Source organism: Pecten maximus, chromosome 2, assembly GCF_902652985.1.
Source record: "Pecten maximus chromosome 2, xPecMax1.1, whole genome shotgun sequence".
Lineage (NCBI taxonomy): Eukaryota > Metazoa > Mollusca > Bivalvia > Pectinida > Pectinidae > Pecten > Pecten maximus.
The window spans coordinates 22130553-22155057 of NC_047016.1; the positions used below are offsets into that span (position 1 = coordinate 22130553).

The window sequence follows — 24505 nt, forward strand, 5'->3', positions numbered from 1 at the left end:
ATTTAATCTACCCCAACCCATCATCATTATATAGAACATCCTATGTGAACGGCTTTTAATTACATGTAGTTTGAATTTATAATTAAAATAGACAATTTGATTTCACTTTAAAACGAGAATACCGTGTTATATAGTGATGACATGTTAGCCGACAGTTGTTCCAATGATGGGATACGTGACCCTGATAAGGACCATAGCATAGAGTGTCAAAACAAACCAAACCAAAACTAATCGTTTGAAAGTAAATCCCCTCCGATCGGACGATAAATCCGCGACACATATCAGCTTTCAATGACATTGACATCGGTTTGGTTAGGGTATAAAATCACACAACAATTTCCATGATAATACCGACATTTTTAACAATCCATTATTTTGATTTAAACGTTATGATAGAACAATGACGACAATACACTATGCTTGACAGTTATGAGTGAGCCAGGACAGAAGAGAGTGTTGGATGAGATTATTTACATCCTAATCCACCGACTTATCTCGAGGGAATGAAAATTGTCATAAACACCTTGATTTCTGTCAAATTTCAGGCCTGAGAACTGTAAACGGTAGGATTTGTAATGCTGCTGTCTTTAACAATTTCACCTGTATGATTAATGTCCTGACGTCAACTGGGTTGTTCTCATTGTTTTCTCATTTTGAGGTTGTAACAGCAAATTTGTACTTCAATATTTCAACTGCCATGGAAAAATATCTACAAAAATATCAATTCATCGATTTATTCGAGAAATTAGTTTGACCTGTTGAGGCGTCCACTGGGAGAAGTTAAAGGTAAACAAACTAATTTTGTTTGTGCCTTTGTCGAGCATGAAGTCTGTCAGACTATAAAATCTTATAGGGGATATTATGTTAGACCGAATATGTCTAAACTTACAGATCTAATGTCACTAGAGAATTTATCAATCTTTCCAAATTTGGAAAGATTTATATACAAAGCACACGAAATAAGAAATGCCGTACTATTTAGCTAAGGGATATGTAATATTATGTGAAAAGTATCATTCGTTTACTAGATGGTTCTATCGCTTTTACTGCGGAGAAAATATTCCATATATCAGCTTATTAGTTCGTTGTTGACTGAAATGTACGAAAGTAATATCATAGATGTAACACTTAATTTTTATTAAATGTGTATGTTGATCACGTGAACAAAGGCATCAATGCCTATTGCCACAAAGATTATTACATGTATTATTGTACATTTCATATTTGAGTTTTCGGGTACTGCGGTCCTGACTGAGTCGGGAAACACATTTGATTATCCTCACAGCTGATCTGACTGACACATATTTCTACTTACTATCTTTATAATCTGATAATAGTCTGAAGTGCAACAAATGGAACTGGAACATCGAGGAACGGAAAATGGCTTTTAACTCTATCACGATAAAAATAAATCAACTAATTCTATAATACAGGTCACTAAAGACATTAACTTGTGTCAGAAATAGGTATTTATACCTACAGACTGGAAACATGATTACGTAAATTTCAAAACCAAATCCTATTTCAAGATCGCGGAAATGAACACAGGAATTAAATAAAGAATTTCCGCCATTTTACACAATGGGTTTGAAGTCTCCCACTTTTTACTATTAGATGCGCTATCGAGATTTTCTCCACCTCATGCTTCAAATAATGAACCTGTTGTGATATACAATAGTCAGATAGCGATCTTAGGACATTGCGAAGTAGTTCCATTCACAGTGACCAATGGTCATTCTTATTACGGACAAAGCAGGTCATCATGGGACCGGCCAACTATACCTCTCTACCCCTCTCTACGAATAAGGAGATCGCGTGCTTTGATTAGATTACCTGATAAGGGCGAACAAGAAGAAAAATCAATCAATCAATCAAAAATTTATTTCATCAAAGTGTCACAAATACTTGTACCTTAGATAAGAACCACAGTAAACGCATATATATGTGCACTAAAGCTTTTACTATGATTTTCGTTATGTACTGTTATTATGCATCTGAAGATCTAATACAGTGAAAGCGCTACTGCAAACTGTATCGTCTTCTTTTGTTAGTTATCAGATTTAAAGATGTCAATTTTATTTAGTTTCATTGTGATATGCAAAAATCATTGCTTGCAAACTTTTGTGAGAATCCGCTATGCGAATCTTTTTTTATCACGAGACTGTCCAATGTCTTGGTGAGACTGTCCAATGTCCTGGTATGACTATCCAATGTCCTGGTGTCACCGTCCAATGTCCTGGTGTCACCGTCCAATGTCCTGGTGTCACTGTCCAATGTCCTGGAATGACTGTCCAATGTCCTGGTATGACTGTCCAATGTCCTGGTGTCACTGTCCAATGTCCTGGTATGACTTTCCAATGTCCTGGTGTCACTGTCCAATGTCCTGGTGTCACTGTCCAATGTCCTGGTATGACTATCCAATGTCCTGGTGTCACTGTCCAATGTCCTGGTGTCACTGTCCAATGTCCTGGTATGACTGTCCAATGTCCTGGTATGACTGTCCAATGTCCTGGTGTCACTGTCCAATGTCCTGGTATGACTGTCCAATGTCCTGGTATGACTGTCCAATGTCCTGGTGTCACTGTCCAATGTCCTGGTATGACTATCCAATGTCCTGGTGTCACTGTCCAATGTCCTGGTGTCACTGTCCAATGTCCTGGTATGACTGTCCAATGTCCTGGTGTCACTGTCCAATGTCCTGGTATGACTGTCCAATGTCCTGGTATGACCGTCCAATGTCCTGGTGTCACCGTCCAATGTCCTGATGTCACCGTCCAATGTCCTGGTGTCACCGTCCAATGTCATGGTGTCACCGTCCAATGTCCTGATATGGTTTTTCAATGTCAATATGTGTCTGTACAGTGTCATTGTGTGTCTGTCTAGTGTCATTGTGTCTGTCTAATGTCATTATGTGTCTGTCCAGTGTCATTGTGTGTGTCCGTCCATTGTCATTGTGTGTATGTCCAGTGTCATTGTGTGTATGTCCAGTGTCATTGTGTGTCTGTCCAGTGTCATTGTGTGTCTGTATAGTGTCATTATGTGTCTGTCCAGTATCATTATGTGTCTGTCCAGTGTCATTGTGTGTTTGTCCAGTGTCATTATGTGTCTGTCCAGTGTCATTGTGTGTCTGTCCAGTGTCATTGTGTATCTGTACAGTGTCGTTATGTGTTCGTCCAGTGTCATTGTGTGTCTGTATAGTGTCATTGTGTGTCTGAACAGTGTCATTGCGTGTCTGTCAAGTGTCATTGTGTGTCTGTATAGCGCCACTGTGTATCTGTCCAGTGTCATTGTGTGTCTGTCCAGTGTCATTGTGTGTCTGTACAGTGTCATTGTGTGTATGTCCAGTGTCATTGTATGTGTCTGTAGTGTCATTGTGTGTCTGTCCAGTGTCATTTTGTGTCTTTATAGTGTCATTTTGTGTCTGTACAGTGTCATTGCGTGTCTGTACAGTGTCATTGTGTGTCTGTACAGTGTCATTGTGTGTCTGTACAGTGTCATTGTGTGTCTGTACAGTGTCATTGTATGTCTGTACAGTGTCATTGTGTGTCTGTACAGTGTCATTGTGTGTCTGTACAGTGTCATTGTGTGTCTGCACAGTGTCATTGTGTGTCTGTACAGTGTCATTGTGTGTCTGCACAGTGTCATTGTGTGTCTGTACATTGTCATTGTGTGTCTGTACAGTATCATTGTGTGTGTTCTTCCAGTGTCATTGTGCGTTCGTCCAGTGTCATGGTGTGTCTGTTCAGTGTCATTGTGTGTCTGTACAGTGTCATTGTGTGTCTGAACAGTGTCATTGTATGTCAGTACAGTGTCATTGTGTGTCTGTACAGTGTCATTGTGTGTCTGTACAGTGTCATTGTGTGTCTGTACAGTGTCATTGTGTGTCTGTACAGTGTCATTGTATGTCTGTACAGTGTCATTGTGTGTCTGTACAGTGTCATTGTGTGTCTGTCCAGTGTAATTGTGTGTCTGTCGAGTGTCATTATGTGTCTGTCAAGTGTTATTGTGTGTATGTCCAGTGTCATTATGTTTCTGTCCAGTGTCATTGTGTGTCTGTCCAGTGTCATTGTATGTCTGTACAGTGTCATTGTGTGTCTGTACAGTGTCATTGTGTGTCTGTCCAGTGTCATTGTGTGTCTGTCGAGTGTCATTATTTGTCTGTCAAGTGTTATTGTGTGTATGTCCAGTGTCATTATGTTTCTGTCCAGTGTCATTGTGTGTCTGTCCAGTGTCATTGTGTGTCTGGCCAGTGTCATTGTATGTCTGTCAAGTGTTATTGTGTGTATGTCCAGTGTCATTATGTGTCTGTCCAGTGTCATTGTGTGTCTGTCCAGTGTCATTGTGTGTCTGTCAAGTGTTATTGTGTGTCTGTACAGTGTCATTGTGTGTCTGTCCAGTGTCATTGTGTGTCTGTCAAGTGTCATTATGTGTCTGTCAAGTGTTATTGTGTGTATGTCCAGTGTCATTATGTGTCTGTCCAGTGTCATTGTGTGTCTGTCCAGTGTCATTATGTGTTTGTCAAGTGCCATTGTGTCCGTCCAGTGTCATTGTGTGTCTGTCCAGTGTCATTGTATGTCTGTCAAGTGTCATTGTGTGTCCGTCAAGTGTCATTGTGTGTCTTTATAGTGTCATTGTGTGTCTTTATAGTGTCATTGTGTGTCTTTATAGTGTCATTGTGTGTGTGTACAGTATCATTGTGTGTGTTCTTCCAGTGTCATTGTGTGTATGTCCAGTGTCATTGTGTGTCTTCATAGTGTCATTATGTGTTCGTCCAGTGTCATTATGTGTCTGTCCAGTGTCATTGTGTGTCTGTCCAGTGTCATTATGTGTCTGTCAAGTGCCATTGTGTCCGTCCAGTGTCATTGTATGTCTGTCAAGTGTCATTGTGTGTCTTTATAGTGTCATTGTGTGTCTTTATAGTGTCATTGTGTGTGTTCTTCCAGTGTCATTGTGTGTATGTCCAGTGTCATTGTGTGTCTTCATAGTGTCATTATGTGTTCGTCCAGTGTCATTGTGTGTCTGTCCAGTGTCATTATGTCTGTACAGTGTCATTGTATGTCTGTACAGTGTCATTGTGTGTCCGTCCAGTGTCATTGTGTGTCCGTCCAGTGTCAATGGTTGTCCGTCCAGTGCCAATGTGTGTCCGTCCAGTGCCATTGTGTGTCCGTCCAGTGCCATTATGTGTCCGTCCAGTTCCAATGTGTGTCCGCCCAGTGCCAATGTGTGTCCGTCCAGTGCCATTGTGTGTCCGTCCAGTGCCAATGTGTGTCCGTCCAGTGCCAATGTGTATCTGTCCAGTGTCATTGGGTGTCCGTCCAGTGTCATTGTGTGTCCGTCCAGTGCCATTGTGTGTCTGTTTAAATTATATAAATTATATATTATATAAGCACTGTTTCAAATCAACGTGTTTACAATACTGTATACGCAGTCAGACTTCACTTTGAAAAAGCAAAATGAAAATATAAGTATGCAAAAGAATCCGTCTGACCAATGTCTGTCCGTCCTTACCAGCCTGTAATACATACATTTTATATAGAGAGACATCTATATTGATATAGAGAGACATCTATATAGATATAGAGAGACATCTATATAGATATAGAGACACATCTATATTGATATAGAGACACATCTATATTGATATAGAGATACATTTATATAGAGAGACATCTATATTGATATAGAGAGACATCTATATTGAAATAGAGGGACATCTATATTGATATAGAGAGACATCTATATAGAGAGACATCTATATTGATATAGAGAGACATTTATATTGATATAGAGAGACATTTATATTGATATAGAGAGACATTTATATTGATATAGAGAGACATTTATATTGATATAGAGGGACATCTATATTGATATAGAGAGACATGTATATGTATATAGAGGGACATTTATATTGATATAGAGAGACATCTATATAGAGAGACATGTACAATGTATATGTATATAGAGAGACATTTATATTGATATAGAGAGACATTTATATTGATATAGAGAGACATTTATATTGATATAGAGAGACATTTATATTGATATAGAGTGACATTTATATTGATATAGAGTGACATTGTGAGGTACATGTCCAGTGGAGTGGGACCTGTCCATGTCCGGAAGCTTATTAATTAACTTTTAGTATCAAAACAGTTTACCGAACCTTATAGTTTGTCCTAACCCTGAATTGATACAAGTGCGGTTTGTTTTCCTTTGGAAATAGAATTGGTAATCAAACAATCGTTTTATTGAGGATGTAACTTGGATTTTAAATATAAATAGGACACAAGTTAAAGTGACGAGGTAGGAATATCGCCGTAAGAATCGACAATTCCATGTTTTGTTACTTTTAATGAGATGTCAGTCGATATGAAACTACAGGTTTTTTGGAAACCCTTCAGGCGTCTCAAACAATGGATGTCACCATTGTTACAGGTTAGACACTGGACTGTTGATTGTTTCTCCTTTAATTCAAGACCGGCCATTTCCTGTCCACGTAATGTATTAAATAAAATATCTCTAGCGCCTAACAAACGAATTGATTTGTATTCTATATTGATATTTATTGTTCCAAACATTCCTATCCTTCTATAGGAATCACAGGAATGACCGTGTAATTTCGGAGTTCCAGAACTTTCCGTATATAACGCACTACCGTACGTAATTGACTCGACAACTATATGCTATATTTACATCTGATACCATGTTAAATTTTAAATCTTCTCCGATTCCAAATATAACTGTTGGACTCAATTAGAATATAGACCATTCGATAGGGGGCACGTGTGGTGAGCCCCAGACGTATGGGAGGGGATTGGGAGGGGAGGTAGTAATATGGACCTATACGTGTGGGAGGGGTTGGGAGGGGAGGTATGATAATGACATATGCTGTGCGACAGAGATCCTAATTTTCTAACCGTGTAATTACTTTTATTTCTGAACGAGTTCAATTAAAACCATCTGCTGGACACAGCGGTCACTGCCAATTATATCAACTCTGGTCGTCATTTTAACCAAGCTTTCCGGCGTACTGATATTTTACGCGGACATGGTCATACTACACTTTATGTAACACAATTATTGTATTATTCAATATACTTTGTGAAATGAAATTCCTCACAATGATATTATCACGATTCATACCACACACGCAGATTTCTTACGATACCATTCAGAATAAAACCTGGAAAAACTCCGGCATCTACAGAGATACTCGGTACTTAGTGTTAACTGGTACATAGTGTTAACTACTGGTACTTAGTGTTAACTGGTACATAGTGTTAACTACTGGTACTTAGTGTTAACTACTGGTACTTAGTGTTAACTACTGGTACATAGTGTTAACTACTGATTTTTATAATATTGTGTTAGGTACGTATATAATATTTTTGGTTATATGGGGTGGGGGTTGGGGGGTTGGGGGGTTGGGGGGGTTGGGGGGTTGGGGTTGGGGGGGGGGGGGGTAATAGCTCCTTACAATATTAAGATTAACATTTGTCTCTCTTAAATATCAGAAACAATACTCACCAAAGTTACGCGATAGTTTTCACATTCCACACGTGTGAAGTTTGATGCAGACGAGGATAATAATGATGATGATAATGAAGATGATTTATGGGACGACAGTAATTGTTTGATTACAGTGAAAAAAGTTAACACTACAATCAATATTTAATTAAAAGTAGACATCTTCACTGCGTGTCACAATGCCCTTTTAATGTATAACCAAGCATGTCACATAGACGTCCATGTTTAATATGGGCAACATTGAGTATTTTTACGTTAACATGGCGTTCTTTTGTTCTGTAATTAAATTGTACACCCTTAACAATAAATATCTCCATAGTATTGGTTTATTTATGAATGTATCTGTCATTAGAATTAATGTTTCCTTGGCCACCTACGAGACAATATTAATATAACGCTATTAAGCCAGCTTGTGTACGATTCACGATACCCTCACACATCCTGAAGGTATTCCAAATACACGGGCATGTGCCATTTGACAGTTTAAACTAGTTGATTTAAAGCGTGTTTTTTAGGGAATCTTTTGTCCGCGACTCGCCACGCTACACTCACTATTAACTATATACTTTAGTCTGTCAAAGTCAGAGATCATCTCTTTTGTACCTAAATTACAATTCACGGCCCATTTAATATCCCCCTTAATATCCCCGGGGCTTCAGGTGAAATATTTCAGGGATACGTTAGTGCTAGAATGTTGGAGAATTTTACGACTTAAAGCGACATCTATATAAGCCATCTGGATTTCGACGATGGCGACGATGATAACGATGATGTTAGTGACTGTCTGTATCTGACGTTTTGTAAATGATATACATATCACTTATTACATTAGTCGAATAATTAAATCATGTAACAATTGTGAACATTTTATTCCGGAATTGGGCCTAACCACAATTATTTTGGTTTTGATATTAGAATACATACCCTGTAATGTATTTCGGGATTCGGTTATTATTGTTAATAAAACATTAAACTACTGTATACGAATTATCGGTTTAATAGCCTTTCAGATGCATTAAAACCAAATCTCCAAAATTATCAGTAAATAAAAATGACGAAGTTTAGAATTGGTTTGGACGCCAGGAAATAAATACCATTGTAGTATAAACATGTTAAATGATATTCCGGGTATCGAGACTCAGTACCCACAAATGTCACTCTCCTGGAACCGATGTCACCAACGTCCCTCAACTCCAGGAAATTCCTTAAATTAAAATGTTTCACATGAAATCATTACAGAATTTAGAGGGAAATCTAAGTTAAGGAACCTTACTTGAATTTTGATAATGCTTTTCTATTGGCAATTTTAAGTTAAGGAAAGGAAACTGGCACGAGATCCTCCTATACGGTTTATAATGGTACAAAGGGCTGTCACACATGTGGTAATCCTGGTGACACGGGACGGATTTAGACCTTGGACGATAGACAACGTAGAAATTAATCTACACAGATCTAGGTTTCATAGACAACATGGGAGTAGGCGAAAGGTGTTTCAACTCTCATTATGTCAGGGTCACAGTACGGTGGCTGATTTGTGCCATTTCGTCCTTTCGTCTAGACGAAAATCAAATATCTTAATACTCATCCTTTCGTCTTTTCGCCCCGAAAAGTCGAAAAGACAAAAATAATGAACACGAAAAGACGAGAATTGAAGTCGCTAAGTTGCGTGCATTCATTTCGTCTTTTCGCGTATATTGTTTCGTCTTTTCGGGGCGAAAAGACGAATTAATTTTGGTTCATTTTCATCTTTTCGGGACGAAAATACGACAGGACGAAATGGGGCAGAAATGGACTAGATTAACATCCAGTAAAATGTTCATTATGTGTGTATGGGAGAGGGGGAAGTTTTGTTCCAGGTGAAAAAGACAATGGAGAATACATGGTCATTAAGACAATTCTCGGATTAGGAGATGATGTCTATCTAGGTCTACCACATATAACAATATACAGAAAATATTCCTGGTCGTTACTGCCTCCCTAAGATATACTTGTCTAGACTGATATCATCTGAGTTTCAATAGGATAGTGAAATTCCCCGTGTCCTCTGATTAGTATCTATGGTAACCGAACTATCAAATTGCTACAGAATCATATTTTTACCATCCAGGTACTGGTTTTCTATAGACAGTCACAACTCATCGCCAAGTAGTGATCGATTTAAAGCGATTGTATATATTGGTTTTCGTTCGAGTATGTGATTTTGTTTTTCTTTGCTGAAGGCTTTGTTATTTATTTCTCCATAAAGATAATCATCAGAACTCCTCATCGAGACCATCTGATATCCAGTGTACAGATCGTTTACAGCTTATTGTCTCGTGTCGCCCTGGGGTCGTTAGGAACAAGGACTGGTGGTTTGTTTTGTTTTGATTTACATCTTCATGTATGTCGTTTCAAAATGGTGTGTTTAGAAACGGCCACACGGGGTCAGAATTACACCGGCAGGAGTGTAACCACGGCCAAATAGGGAGAGTTTTATATCGGTTCGAGTGTAACCACACTGAGTTAGACTTCTATCCTGTACGAGTGTAACACACGGTCATATAGGACCAGACTTACAGCGGTACGAGTGTAACACACGGCCATATAGGACCAATCTTACACCGGTACGAGTGTTACACACGGTTATATAGGACCAATCTTACACCGGTACGAGAGTAACACACGGCCATATAGGACCAATCTTACACCGGTACGAGTGTTACACACAGTTATACAGGACCACAATTACACCGGTACGAGTGTAACACACGGTTATACAGGACCACAATTACACCGGTACGAGTGTAACACACGGTTATACAGGACCACAATTACACCGGTACGAGTGTAACACACGGTCACCTAGCGTCAGACTTACACCGGTACGAGTGTAACACACGGCCATATAGGACCAATCTTACACCGGTACGAGTGTTACACACGGTTATATAGGACCAATCTTACACCGGTACGAGTGTTACACACGGCCATATAGGACCAATCTTACACCGGTACGAGTGTAACACACGGCCATATAGGACCAATCTTACACCGGTACGAGTGTTACACACGGCCATATAGGACCAATCTTACACCGGTACGAGTGTAACACACGGCCATATAGGACCAATCTTACACCGGTACGAGTGTAACACACGGCCATATAGGACCAATCTTACACCGGTACGAGTGTAACACACGGTTATACAGGACCACAATAACACCGGTACGAGTGTAACACACGGCCATATAGGACCAATATTACACCGGTACGAGTGTAACACACGGTTATATAGGACCAATCTTACACCGGTACGAGTGTTACACACAGTTATATAGGACCAATCTTACACCGGTACGAGTGTAACACACGGTCATATAGGACCAATATTACACCGGTACGAGTGTAACACACGGCCATATAGGACCAATCTTACACCGGTACGAGTGTAACACACGGCCATATAGGACCAATCTTACACCGGTACAAGGTAACACACGGTTATATAGGACCAGACTTACACCGGTACGAGTGTAACACACGGCCATATAGGACCAATCTTACACCGGTACAAGCGTAACACACGGCCATATAGGACCAATCTTACACCGGTACGAGTGTTACATACGGCCATATAGGACCAATTTTACACCGGTACGAGTGTTACACACGTTATTTAGGACCAATCTTACACCGGTACGAGTGTTACACATGGCCATATAGGACCAATCTTACAGCGGTACGAGTGTTACACACGGTCATATAGGACCAATCTTACACCGGTACGAGTGTTACATACGGCCATATAGGACCAATTTTACACCGGTACGAGTGTTACACACGGCCATATAGGACCAGCCGTACACCGGTACGAGTGTAACACACGGCCATATAGGACCAGCCGTACCCCGGTACAAGTGTAACACACGGCCATATAGGACCAGACTTACACCGATACGAGTGTAACACACGGTTATATAGGACCACAATTACACCGGTACGAGTGTAACACACGGCCATATAGGACCAATCTTACAGCGGTACGAGTGTTACACACGGTCATATAGGACCAATCTTACACCGGTACGAGTGTTACATACGGCCATATAGGACCAATTTTACACCGGTACGAGTGTTACACACGGCCATATAGGACCAGCCGTACACCGGTACGAGTGTAACACACGGCCATATAGGACCAGCCGTACACCGGTACAAGTGTAACACACGGCCATATAGGACCAGACTTACACCGATACGAGTGTAACACACGGTTATATAGGACCACAATTACACCGGTACGAGTGTAACACACGGCCATATAGGACCAATCTTACACCGGTACGAGTGTAACACACGTTATTTAGGACCAATCTTACACCGGTACGAGTGTAACACACGGCCATATAGGACCAATCTTACACCGGTACGAGTGTTACACACGGCCATATAGGACCAATCTTACACCGGTACGAGTGTAACACACGGCCATATAGGACCAGACTTACACCGGTACGAGTGTTACACACGGCCATATAGGACCAGACTTACACCGGTACAAGTGTAACACACGGTCATATAGGACCAATCTTACACCGGTACAAGTGTTACACACGGCCATATAGGACCAGACTTACACCGGTACGAGTGTAACACACGGTCATATAGGACCAGACGTAAACCGGTACGAGTGTTACACACGGGCATATAGGACCAGACGTAAACCGGTACGAGTGTTACACACGGCCATACAGGACCACAATTACACCGGTACGAGTGTAACACACGGTCATATAGGACCAATCTTACACCGGTACGAGTGTTACACACGGCCATATAGGACCAATCTTACTCCGGTACGAGTGTAACACACGGCCATATAGGACCAATCTTACACCGGTACGAGTGTTACACACGGCCATATAGGACCAATCTTACACCGGTACGAGTGTTACACACGGTCACCTAGCGCCAGACTTACACAGATACGAGTGTTACACACGGCCAAATAGTATTAAGAGGTCATAATTGTTGATTAATATCTTCCTAACTTCAGAAACAGTCCGTGAAACAGTTTTACAAATCATGACAATAATCCGACTTGGGTCGTTTGGAAATGCAAATTACTTTGTTCGGTCTTTGTCGCCACCGGGGACATCCTTCTTTCAGGTGCGTGTGTTGATGGGATTTCCTCAATTAAACCGCAGTAAAATATCTGTTATTTTTCCTACAAAAGTATCAATCATCCGTCATTAGAAATGAAAACAAAGAGTTTAACATCGTGATAAGGCGAACTAACGTGTCATTGTATCTCTTATCTCTGAACCTAACATATGGCAGCAGGGTGACGTCATAGCATTGTTACTTAAACAGCTTTCTCGGCACGGTTTTTAAAGTCAACTTAATTCCAATGCTTTTAAATAAAATTCCTTATGACATTATAACTAATTAAGTGTGCATCAAGTTGTACATTTGAGAGTGTGAAACTATATTTTTAGCAATGAATTATCATTAATAAATTACCACAGAATTTAATAGCTGTGTTGAGTTTTCAGTGACCTTCATAAATTGTGAAACAATTATCAAAGGAGGAATACAATTACGGACAATATGGCGTTCCTTACGTCAGGCATATCCATACCAAACAGGAAACGTTACCCAACAGAGACACGCGTTAGTATGGAAGGATACAGATCGGTGGTCTCTAAATCAGATATCGTTATTTGCATATCATTTCCTACTTTCTTCAATGGAAAATACTTAGTTAAATAATATTTTTAATTTCCATAATTTACGTGTCACAGATGTTGTCAACAGTTACAAAGATGGTTTAAAAACAATTAATTCATCTCCTTTATAACCCATTTGTCCTCAACTTGGGCTATTGCTATCTGCTACAACTATTTCCCAAAACTTCATTCAGATTATATACCTTGTAGATTATCATAATTATAATAAGTATGCTTTATATGTGTATATAATTTTATATCCATGTCTGTATGTACATTGCAATCCATGTATTCATATCATCTATTAAATGATCTGTCACTATGATCAACATCACCGTTCTTTTCAGAACGTGGATGTGGCGCAGTGGTATACGCTGTGGGTATTTATAGCTAGTCGATTAGGTACCTAAAATTGTGAGTTCGTGGCTCGGTCAAGGCAAGAGTCATAAAATTATCTTCCTTCCTCATTAAATTTTGTGCTACTATGCTATACATATAAACACGCTGGAATCAAAATAACGTATCCAATATCAATCCGAACTCGTCTCAATTCTAACAGTTGTCCAGAAAACATTCTTTATGTACCGGAGACGGCATCGGTTCGGATCTTGACCTGTTGTTGTAACACACTCAGCCGTTCATTTTGACCTTTTTAAACTTCTCCGATTAAAACCACAATCTTACCTGATCAGTAATTTGAGTTTTCAAAATTAAAATGGTACAAACGACCGATCATTTCCATTAATGGTTAAATGTTTATTACGTCATTGTGTACCAGTCATTCCGTTTGTGTTTGACGAGGACAGATTAGATCGACAATGTGTTGAGACTGGTACCACGTCGTAAACGATGTTTTTACAATGGCTGTCAACTTTCAATTACTAGTAACCACAACATTTCTCCAAAAGTATCTCTGTTGTGGTTTTATCTCTTCTCCATTCTAACTTAACGTAATCAAACAATCAGGCATTGCTCTCATGTTTAATAAAGTTTGAACTCAGAGATGATAATCACCTAGCGTTGCATAATATTTTCTCTCGCATCTATCTGGACGTCACCTGTCTTGTATCGAAGGTCACCATTGGCTGATCTGTAAGGGCCCTTTTGTTTTCTTTGATCTGATTGGTGTTTAGATATCGTTGAAAGATAACGGGAGATAATATCAACAAAAAAAGGCAGACAACTCTGGTGTTACTTTACTTGTGAAAACATCCTTAGGTGTGTTTGGATTTTGAGTCCGAGACTAACTGAACGCCTCTAGACAAATACGGGACAGGTGGAAATAATGATTTTGAGAACAATTATTCTGATTCTTCTTAAAAGTTAAAAAAAAAAATTAAAATTGTTTTCCCATATTGATATTTTGGGAATTTTGTCGTCAAAATCAACATTTCCAGTGTATTAACTTGCTGCTGTTAAAACCGTACATATTTGAGTCGGACGGTCGGACTTTAATCACACAATATATTTACGGAACACACGAGTCGGACGTTCAGACGCCCATTGAATCGTTGAAAATATCGTTATCTAATTGATCTCGTCTACATTTTTCTTCACAAACTTCATTACAAATAGACGTTATTCCATGCACAGGTGTGCAGTAAATCTCACGAAAATAAAAACCAAGATAATTTGGAATGGAATGGAATGGTAGCGGCGGGGATCCCAAGTGTGTTGTACCGAGTACGACAACTACACGACAGTGTCTACACATATTGATGAGAAATAAGATAAAAATGTTATCAGATTCCTATTGTCGGAGGAAAGCATTTTACGGAAATCAAAAAAAAACTTGTGTCGTAGGAAATAATTTCCCCACATTTTGGCATTCAACATTTGATGAAGCATTAATAAGAAATCTCGTATTTCCGTCCTTGTTGATCATCACGTGCAGTAGGAGGTTTTTGTTGTACATAGCAGGAAAACAAAACTTGAGCGGATTTCGTGGTGTTCCTGATATATACGAGAATGAATAATGGCCACGTTTTTCTCCAGACAAAATGAATAATATGATCTTGCATATTTTGTATAGATCGGGCATGTCTTTGGTATTATCACAAAAGCCAGTCGCAATTATCAAATTATAGATTTTATTCATTTCTCATACTTAGTCATTAATAATTTTGGACGACGCTACCGAAATTATGGAGAATATTCGAATATAGTAACCGTATTATTTTTATTTTTTTTACAATGCTCGATGGAAATCACAGACAAGTGAAATATTGCCTTCCTAGACAATTAAGTCCTGTCCATTTGGACCAGAGCCTAGACCAGATGACTGGTCATCCGTCCAACCCGTCGCCACTTGCCGAAGCCCTTATTAATTAAAATTTACTCACAATATGTGACGGTCCATGTCGATTTCATGTGAACCCGGGCTATGATCCGAAACGAATTGCACGTGTCAATAAACAAGCTGAATATCAAAATGCCACATTTTGATGGTACTCATGATAAATGCTTCTCGATTCCCACTTTCGATTTTTTTATTACTGAATATATTACTATTTGAACTTTATCATTAATATAAAACTGATATTGAAATTAGTTTCGAAGTTTCCGTCGCATAGAATGAGCAGGAAATGCGCGTGCATTACTTGTCTGTGATAAAAGTGAAATAAAAATGTCAAGTAACCTCGGAACCGATCAACATGTCAACTACACCGATAATGGAACCATAGCTAAGATAAATTCTGACTTAATAATGTACAGTCCTCAGTACTATAATTGAAATGTTATCCAGACGGACGATACAGGACGCGCGAGGCATACCCAGCATACGGCACGCGTAGAAACTTATGATTTTACAGAAATGAGTCAAATATTGTAAATGAGTACAATAATATCCACAGTTAAACCTCCGTGTTAATCTCGTCCTCACCATAGGAACCTCTATCTGGTAATTAACATCCAGCGTTAATCTGTGTACATACAGAGAATATTGGATTTCAACTCTGGGTGTTAATTACCAGATACGAGTGCATATGTCCTCACTAAACGGATGTGAACAATGTGATATAAGGGACAAAATAATTCCAACAAGTTGTCCAATTTTCGGGGTGACTGTTCCTTTATCGAAACACGAACGTAACTGTAGCTGTTGGAAACACTCCCTTTTACTCAGTTCTCTCATATTCTAACTATTGTCGCCAATCTCCAGGAACATAGACCGGTCATGCTTAAATTACTTAATTTTCAACAATAATTAGCACAAATCGTTTTATACTAAAAACACAGACTATCTCTTTTCATGAATTGAAATATCCGATATCATTTCAAGTCTTAAAGGATTAATTAATGTCCTGGTGATCGTGAGGTCTGTAAGCGGCCCACAACTTACTCTGTCTCAATGCTTAATTATGATCAGAGGAGCTACGTTATACTGCCAACTCACTGAAAATATCAGTTGCATGTATTTTTTTTAATTTTTCTGGGTCAGGGGACCTACTTTTAGGAACCAATAACTGTCATCAATTTGGCTTAAATACCAAGGCCAAACCAGGCAAAGAAATCATAAAGGGAAAATGAAAATAAATGTACCTAAATATAAGAATAGCAATGGAAAGATGCCGAATTTCAACAGCAAAGCTTAATTTTTGATGATGGTTAACACAAATCGTCTTATAATCAAACACAAAATATATCTTTCTGTTGAAACAGAAACTCGACCGGAGACCCTGAGACAATGGCTGTCGTGGGTGGCACGATGTACCATTCACACGCACTTGGTCTTCCGTAGAAAACTCGGCGGACAGTATCAACATAATAAAACCACTTTATGGTTACGACGTCCAAACCGATAATTAATCGGCCCAAACCGCTGATTACATTTGAAATTGACTTTCTTAATAGCTTACACGTTGCTGACAATGATACCGATAGAGCAGTGAAATGGAGGCCACATTTCACAGTCATGGCCAACTGGAATCTGAAGTTTAAAATAGAGAACAGGTGATTGTAACGTGGATGTTGGACAATGGGGTAGGATTTAAGTGGCTGGTTCAGGATCAGTAGATGTACACAACCTTCATACATGAACGCCCTTTCCTCACGATCAGATCATTTTTGTCAATAGTTTGGAAATACTATCTTTTGACAAACGGATACAATAACAAATTCCCCTATTAACGATAAACAATAAAAGAAGGTACTTTTGTCTCAGCACCAACTAGACCATTGTGATTTAGAATTACATTAAATGAGATAGCGAATCCATAATGCATATTTACAGCTGATGGGAGGACAGAGTCGGAGAGCAAGCTCCTTCGGAACGAAGGGCACATTTTATTAGCATTTGTCTTACGCTGTATGAGGGGATAGAATGTAAACAGAATGAGAGGAAGAAAATGGAAAACAGAAGAAACGAATGAACACGCCACATCGGCAAGAAAACTGGCCCGGTAGAATATGACAGGGAGTGTGTGATAAGGGAAGTAACTCGCGAAAACTGTCATCGGGAATCTTGCCTGATAAAACTGTCATCGGGAATCTTGTCTGATTTAGATAAACATTTCTTTAGATATTCCATGCTTTTATTTTAGTTTCAAAACTTCAAAGAAGACACTTGAAGTGAAAAAACTTTTATTGTTTAAATTTGGCACAAACCTGACCGTGTTTCGAATTTCCCGCGCTCCAACTGTCGTTGTCAGGTTGAAAATGGAATTGGGGTCCATCTTACGTTAAATAAAGAACCGTATTGACGGCCAGTCGATCCTAGAAGTAGAAAAGTTCCGATTTCCATGTGTATCCCGTTGAAAATCGACAGATGAGACTAGTTGTCTTGACCCGCGGCACAGTAGCAGTGTGATCACTCCCGGAATTGCGATTTGAATTTTAGAATTAATTAAAATGTACATGGACTAAGACCACAATTAGCTTCGCTATATGTTTCATTGTAACATTAAAATTCATAATAAATTCCCAACATCTCATATGCAACTTTCCATCTCACCTGGCCAAGACCAACATCTGAGAAGCAAAATATAAAAGTTTCAACCCAGCATGTTGGGCATTTTCTGGAGATAGCTGTCAAAATGTGTCACCAACGTGGATTATATACATCCGGGTCAGGGGTAGAGGTCAAATCAGGACTCATCACACAGGGTCCTGGAGCACATAATAAATGATCAATATTATTATTTTACATCACAAAACATAGATTGACATATCTGCTATAAATCCACATTAAATTCATCAACAGAAATCAAGTTCAAAGAGGCATTTGATTGGTTTTCCTGAAATACATACATTTTTGAGGGGACTTCATTCGTGGGGCCTGAACCCGGAAGTACTTAATTGTGGTCTTAGTCCTATTATACATTGGACGGCAAGCATTCAAAATTTTTAAAACTTTTTAGGCAACGAACAATTATTTCTTAAAAAAAACCCAGAAATATCCAAAGGACTTGTAAAATCTTTTTCGTTAAATCTAACTGTCCTTTCTTTTATCGGACAACAAAACCGCTATGCTAGTGGAGAGTAGTTAAAATTTGAAATAAATACATAAAACATTTAGAAAATAATTCTGCACTTGTTTGCAGATGTTCGATACATGTATATATATATAAATCAAAATTCAAATCAGAGTTGATGTAGTTTAAGCACTGCAACGAAGGTAGGACGTCAACTGGATTCTAGACAGTTTGTCCAGACTCCTCCTTAACTTTCTAACTACATGTATTTTCAATGAAGCTACACCGAATATCAGAGACCACGCGTAGAGGTGCACGGTTTTAAAACTAAAACTTCGGTTGTTATGGTAACTAGGTCACTCTACCCATGTTTTACTTAATGGCCCATACCTCATCAGTCCTTCAATTGATTTTATTCAAACTTGGTCAAGTTATGTAACTGTATTGTCATCAGTCCCATATAAATCTTACGTAAACCTGATCGACTAGTGTGATAAAAAGCTGTGACTTACGGTGGCTGATTTGTGCCATTTCGTTATTTCGTCTTTTCGCCCCTTTTCGCCCCGAAAAGACGAAAATGAAATATCTTAATTCTCGTTCTTTCGTCTTTTCGTCCCGAAAAGACGAGAATTAACAAATTTTAATTCTCGTCTCGTTTTCGGGGCGAAAAGACGAGAATTAAGGTTTGTTAATTCTCGTCTTTTCGACGAAGGAACGAGAATTTAGATATTTCATTTTCGTCTTTTTGGGGCGAAAACATTGGGTAATTTAGAACTATTACTATGGAAACATTATGGTGTCTTCTCATTGGACAAAATTGAGATATTTTGATATTAAGCTCAAAATTGGTATACATAAAAGTTTGTTTTTTTTTATTTTATAATTTACTTTTTATTCAGTTTTTAAGCAGTACAATGAACATACATTATACATATGACTTGCTGATATTTACTGTTCACTCATATACATCTAAACCAGGTCAGTTACTACAAAATCAATCACACACTGCATCACATATATGCACCCACCCACCTTCAAACACTTTGCTAGAAAAAACATTCATGTTTTCTAACTTCTGTGATGCATATGTCATTTTTATCATCCATTATAGCTATTCACGTCACTCCATACATTCATACAAAATATGTTAGAGAACATATCACTGTTTTCCACATCATTCCATACACACACACAATATGCTAGAAATCATGTCAATCTTATACACATTACACCATACATACATACAAAGTTTGCTAGAAATCATAACAATCTTGTACACATCACTCACTACATACATACAAAGTATGCTGGAGAACATATCAATGTAACACATTACTCCATACATACATACAAAATACATGTATGCTGGAAAACAAACATTGTTATAGAACTACATACACACATACACAATATGCTAGGAAACATATAAATGTTTTATAATTAATGTATACAATAAATATATCAAATATATATGAATAACCTTTTCAGTATTTCATTATCATACACACACACCCACTCACACACACACAGCCTATAACATTAAATGTACTACAAAATACCACATTAATGTTTTATAATTATTATACTACAGTATACATTGTACATATAAGTCACATCCACTCTAACATATAAAATATGCTAGAAACATCAGTATTTTAGCATCTACGTAACTGATAAAAGAACACTAGATACATGATACAAGAAAAGAGACAAAAGGAAAAAAAAAAGAAAATAATAGTAATAACAGAAAAAAGGAGTTCTTTAAAAAAAAAATTAATTTCAGCAACATTATTGATTTATCTTTAACTGTTTAATCATCCGTACATTGTATTGACTATGAAAGGGAGAGTAATAAAGACAGGGAAATAAAGAATGAATAGAGAGGAGGAGGAAGTTCAGATACTTATACTTATTTTTTCTTCTTACAAACAAGGTTAATCGGCTGTGAGAAGGGCAATCAGATTACAAATTCACTGAAGGAAGCTAGCAACTTAACCTGCAAGTAATTGAGATGCTTAAGTTCAAATAATAGAATAATGACAATAATAATAGTGTAATGAAACAACATAACTATAACATAATAAGTCTGTCCCATTTCTTCCATTCATTTTCAAATTTATTTCTAGCATTTTCACCCTTACCTATAGCGATGTATTTTTGAATCATATAATTGTCCTTTATTATGTTAATGAGAGAGTTTATATTTAGTGAGCTATGAAGACATTTCATTCTGTAAATGTATTGCTTTATGATGATGATAATTTCATTATCTACTCGGTTACTGGGAAGTAAATTCTGATGAAGGATGCCAAAAAGAAATTTTTTTTTTTATTTACAGAGATTGGGATTATCAGAGCTTCCATTAATAAATCTAGACTATTTAGTAATTTTTGTACTTCTCGACAGTCCCATAAAAGATGGGTTATAGTTTCTGGTTCAGAATTACATAGTACACAAAGAGGGGAGGTAACTACTCCAATTTTAAATAAGAATGAGTTAGTGGTTAGAACATGATGAATTACTCTAAACTGTAACCACTGAAGTCTTGTGTTGATGTTACATGCAATGGCAATTTGTAGATATACATAAAAGTTAATAAGGTATGAACATTACAAAAAATATTGCTTGTCGTTTTGTTACCATGGTGACCAAATGAAGCCATATATTTGGCAACAAAATGTCCATACTTCTCCTAACGTGAACCAAATACATCTGTACAATAACACTACACAGGAAAACTGGGGACCATCTGTAGACGTGCCACACTTTGGTGGACAATGATGGCAGTTTGGTCACTATGCGGAGGTTTTGGTATAAAGGCCATAGTTTATGAAGTGCCTAGATCAACTTTGGGCAATAAAGGAGAACCAAACAGGGTAATATTATTACGTTCAACTTGCGCATTTCCCGCTCAATTTTTCATGATTATTTGTGATAGGGAACGTTATTTGATTTCCATGGACTAATTTGATCTACACTATCAATTACTGATATAATATAGTATACAAGGAACTCGCTTTCTTCACTATAGTCGTATACATGTGGTATATCGTAAATTACAGGTAGCGATGTGTTAGATAGCCTTTGACTTAACGTTCTAATTTGATTTGTTTTTCCCGTTTAAGCATATATCTTGGCATTTGTTGGAATTGGCCTGGATCCTGTTACAGCTAAACTAAACCGATTATCAAGTTCTTACTTAATTTTTACAGTCTGTTTGAAAAATGTTTTTACTAGCAACAAGAAATATCGTTAAACAAGAGCTATGTTTAAAAAAGATAAACGGAATAGTTTTAATGCTGGTGGTTATAATGTAAAACTGCTGGTGAAACAAATTGACGAACTAATTGATAAATGCGTTTAAGCCCGGATAACAAAATTATGTCAGTTTGAATCATTTTTGGTGATAGTAAGACTGCATTTGAATAAGGAATATAATTTCATTAATGTGTCATTTTATTAGATACATCCACTTATTCAGTTTGTATTCTATCTTAATTTTGTGTCGTCTTTAACTGCATATATGCATTTTGCATTTACCGCTACATTGACCAATTACATACTTCATCTTGACCAGTAACGCTACCTGTCGCGTCATATCCGGGGCCAAAAGAATATTATACGGCTATACCGGAAAATGTTTACAAAATCAGTGCGGCAACAATAGAACACTGGGAGGATCCCCTTCGTTAGCAGCTCCCAGTCACTCATATTGAACTCGTCCGCTGAAATTACTTGCTGAAGTAACTGCATGCGGAAGGCAGTCGAAGGCCTTGGACAGATTCATCAAGACAGCGCTTACATATGTGTTGTTGTCCATGGCCTAGCGCCAGTTGTCCATGGCCTAGCGCCAGTTGTCCATGACCTAGCGCCAGTTGTCCATGACCTAGCGCCAGTTGTCCATGACCTAGCGCCAGTTGTCCATGGCCTAGCACCAGTTGTCCATGGCCTAGCACCAGTTGTCCATGGCCTAGCGCCAGTTGTCCATGACCTAGCGCCAGTTGTCCATGACCTAGCGCCAGTTGTCCATGGCCTAGCACCAGTTGTCCATGGCCTAGCGCCAGTTGTCCAAGAGGTCGAGGCAGAGAAGTCTGGCACCCGTCGTGAATGCTTCCAAGAACAGATTAAGAAAGGAGTCAAAGAATGAGCATACAAACATAATGTTGTTTATCAGAAAGGAGCATCTCAGCAGCTTTGATAGAAAAAACAACAACCAACCAAACAAACAAAAACACCACTATCTGGGCCTCTCGTTAATCTATCTGAAAATTGCAGACATTGACCAAGTTTGTGCGGATCAGAGAGTCATAGCCCAGTCTCTTGACAGATATACAATATACATTGATGGATTTACTACTTTCAAGTTTGTTTATAACTTAAAGAATACCGATGGTCTAAAGGAGGAAGGCCGAAGGTCTAAGAAACTTGCCGTACCATAATATACAGACACGTAAGAACATTGTTGTACCCATAATGTACATGTATAGGCACCAGTTACCATGCAAGCCCCATGTCCAGTCACCTATCACCAGGAGAGTCGACGACCTCAGAAACCTGCCGTGTCGACGATGCACAGGCATCAGTATCCACGAAATTAAAAACTACATTGTTTTATTGATGTATATACCGAAAACTGAAGAGTGGTCTGAATAACCCGCGAAGACTAATTTATCCTCTAGTACCATCCATATAATTTAATTCTAATGCCTCTTTCGCACATACATTTCTCTTTACTTAAACCAGTAAATGAAGGGTCGCAGTGACCTAAAGGGAGGAAACTCTAGATCCATTATATTTTACGATACCGGAATTCTATCAGCATAGCAACATGCATTTTGATATACATTTGTAATTGAATCTTATTTATATACCTATTATAATGTACACTATACTTCGTCAACATTACCATTCACTGAAATGGCCACAATAACTCTTCTGCAATATTCAGAGTGGAAGGACAGGTTCCGATCATTTTCTAAAGTGAAAGTTATCATATAATTCACAAACGTACTGTGTACAGTGTCAGGGAACCTAGAACACGTACCTGGATACCCCCAATGCATGCATTGTCGAACATGTCCCTAGCAGCATGTGTTAATGAGAACAGTGATGTACTTTACAGCTGTTTCCAATTCTAATGTATATCAGTATCATCAACAGTCAGAGCGGAAACTGCGTTTTAGATTATGTCAACCATGATATTTCAATATTGTCATAAGCAAAAACGTTTATGAAAATGCAAGGCAATACTAATGTTCTCGAAAATCAATTATTAAAATAAATCGCAAATAGGCTTCAGCAAAGTTTTAAAGCATAATCGCATAATAGAACAGGGATTCATGCATGTGTTGGGTACCGGAGGGGACTGGGAAAGCCTCGTGCAGTTTATGCTATCGGGTAGTTCCATATATACCTACACTGTAAGAGCAGCATGGCTGCACCATGAAATATAAGAAAGTCTGTGTATTAATCGGCGTACTCAGCAACCCCTTCCCAAAACGAAAATATAAATTTGTGTTCTATGTCGTGTGTTGAAACGTAAAAAGATTATGTTAGGCCTGTGGTATAACGTCAGACAGACAATCAGGCAACCAGAGAAGGTCAAAGTCATGGATTTGTGCGTTTTACTATATCTATAAAAAGCCACTAGGAACCTTGATTTAACACTGGTCACCAGTTCGTAGAAAAAGAACCATTATTGTTTTTACTGAAATAGCTATAAAATTCCCTTGTACCATGTAATATAATACGTGGGTATTCTTGATGGACATAAAAGTCTTTCAAAATTGGAGATAGACCAGACGTCATATTGGTGTCGCCTGGAACTTTTTTTCATTCGATCGGGACAT

At 38.3% G+C, this 24505-nt stretch overlaps 1 protein-coding gene across 1 annotated transcript; it reads right to left on the reverse strand.

Annotated features, from left to right (window-relative positions):
• Window positions 1–2085: 2085 nt before the first annotated feature.
• LOC117342080 (protein starmaker-like) lies at window positions 2086–2805 on the reverse strand. The gene has a single exon (XM_033904066.1). It carries the CDS (start codon window positions 2803–2805, stop codon window positions 2086–2088), a length of 720 nt encoding a protein of 239 aa, XP_033759957.1.
• Between the last annotated feature and the right edge of the window lie 21700 nt (window positions 2806–24505).